The 1,999-nt window shown below is 46.0% G+C and overlaps 1 protein-coding gene across 7 annotated transcripts in view; it reads left to right on the top strand.

The window, feature by feature from the left end:
• Positions 1 to 6: 6 nt before the first annotated feature.
• Positions 7 to 1,999, top strand: part of TUB (tubby bipartite transcription factor) — a 147,119-nt gene continuing 145,126 nt past the window's right edge. For all 7 annotated transcript variants that reach the window (XM_017727352.1, XM_017727350.1, XM_017727353.1 and 4 more), the window contains exon 1: positions 7 to 97. In XM_017727352.1, the coding sequence (XP_017582841.1) occupies positions 42 to 97 (56 nt within the window). In that variant the 5' untranslated portion in view covers positions 7 to 41. The remainder of the gene's footprint in view (positions 98 to 1,999) is intronic.

Consider the following 1,999-nt stretch of genomic DNA (forward strand, 5'->3'; position numbering starts at 1 on the left):
AGCACACGAGCCATGCTGGAAGCGCCGTAGCCGAGCCGGAGATGGATGGTGTCAGCAGCAACAGGAACATGTCTTACAGTAGATGGAGTTACAACAGGTATTGTCTGTCTTGGTTTGGTTTGTTGTTTTCTTTTTTTCTCTTTTTTTTTCCTTCCTTGTATTGTAAAACCATCACGCTGTTTGTATAAACCGAGATGGGGAGCCCTCTTCAGGGAAGCAAAACCCTTTACTGATGCTGCTTTTCCAGTCTTGGGACGCCCTGTGTTCCCAGTAACTCCAGCAGTGGCTTTTGCTGATGTTTAGCAGGTGTTTGTCTGGAGACCAGGGTGGGAGTTTCACCCTGGCGTGGCCAGACTGGGGGTGCTCCTAGCCCTGAATGCAAATGTTTCCCAGGCTCTCTCCTCCAAGCAGGGCTCTGAGATGCACTGACCACCTCAGCAGTCACCCAGACTTACAAAAGGTGGTCTGTAGGAACTGCTGATCGAAGCTTTCAAAAAATCTAAACTAAAGCTAGGGGAATGAAGGTGGCAGGGAGCCAGGATGTAGCTAAAGAGTGATGTTTTCAAGTAAACACTATGTGCAGCCCAGGTACCACAGAACTGAGAGGGCTGAACTTGGTGTCTCATTGAGACAGCTGAAATATTCCCACTGTGTTTCATATCAGCATGTGTGCTTTCCCTCTTCCGGGAAACAGAAATTTATTGCAGAATTAGTTCTGTTTTAATGTGATTTGCGGCTGTGACTGACAGTTCTTCAAGCCTGGATCAAAAAAAAAGGTACCAACTTCATACTCTTTTCATTTTCTTTTGGTTTTTTTCCTTTTTTTGTTTTGTCTGTGTAAATGTTACACCTGAAATGCTAAGCATAAGCAGTATTAGCATCTCACTGAATCTCTACCACAAGCCACCACAATATTCTGAAGAAATAGCCCTTGGAAGTGGTTTTTAGTGCTCAACCAGGTATTTAGTGTTGCCCACGCTCCCTGGGTGCGTGGGTACGTATGTTTTATATGTGCATCTAGAGAGCTGCACTCATTTTTGGTGCATTCCCATTGCCTCAGCAGTGAAAATACAGATACAGTGGTGCCAATGGAACAATGTCTTCTTTAAAGAAAAAGTGTGTTTGTGAATTAAAACTGAGTTATACAACAAGCTGTGATTTTATGCATGTATTATCCCATGCAGAGGATCCTTTTCATCTGATGCCACGTCCTCACAGAGCAGCAGTGAGACCCTGAAGTGTCAGTCTATCCCACGCAGCCCAAGTTTACAGCAGTTTCAATATTCTAACCCTGCAGTAAACAATCCAAACACTTCACACAAACTCCTCTTGGAGGTTTTCTCCCAGTGCTATCACACTGTGATCTAACCTTCTATATTGCTTGCAATCTATTTATCCAGTTCTCAGTCTTCCTGACCCTGACAGAGAAGTCACTGATGAATGTTCATCGGCCTTCGCCTGGGAACATTCTGCACTTGTGTGTCCACCCTGCTTGGCTCTCCTACTTCACCTGGGGCAGAAATGCAACATTTCAGTGCCCAGGCTGGTTTTTTGGTGACCAGTTTCCAGAGTTGGGGATTTTTCCTAATAAATCGAACTGATGCCTGTGTACCATATATATATTTCAGTGCTATGAGGATGAGGAGTGAATCACAGCTTTTACCCACAGTCTTCTTCTGAAAACCAGTGCAGAGTTGTTCTCTCAGACTGAGCCTGCCCTTCCACACCCCTCTTGTGCCCAGGTACCTGGCAGGAGAAGCAGCTAACTCTCTTGTATCTCAAACCCTCATGGCTGATGTTTGCATTTGGAGCATGTCCCAGCTTTGGTCTCACTCACCAGTGGCCACAGAAGTGCCAGCTGCTCTCAGGGTGGCAGCTCTGTGGCAGAGTGTTTCAGGCAGAGACATGTGGACAGCCCTGAGAACAGCCAAGCACTGCGTGAAGGCCAACAACTTTTTCTTGGGATTTACACCCAGGTAATCCTCTTGTGTTGGCTTCC

Source organism: Corvus brachyrhynchos, unplaced genomic scaffold (assembly GCF_000691975.1).
Source record: "Corvus brachyrhynchos isolate BGI_N302 unplaced genomic scaffold, ASM69197v1 scaffold542, whole genome shotgun sequence".
NCBI classification, from domain to species: domain Eukaryota; kingdom Metazoa; phylum Chordata; class Aves; order Passeriformes; family Corvidae; genus Corvus; species Corvus brachyrhynchos.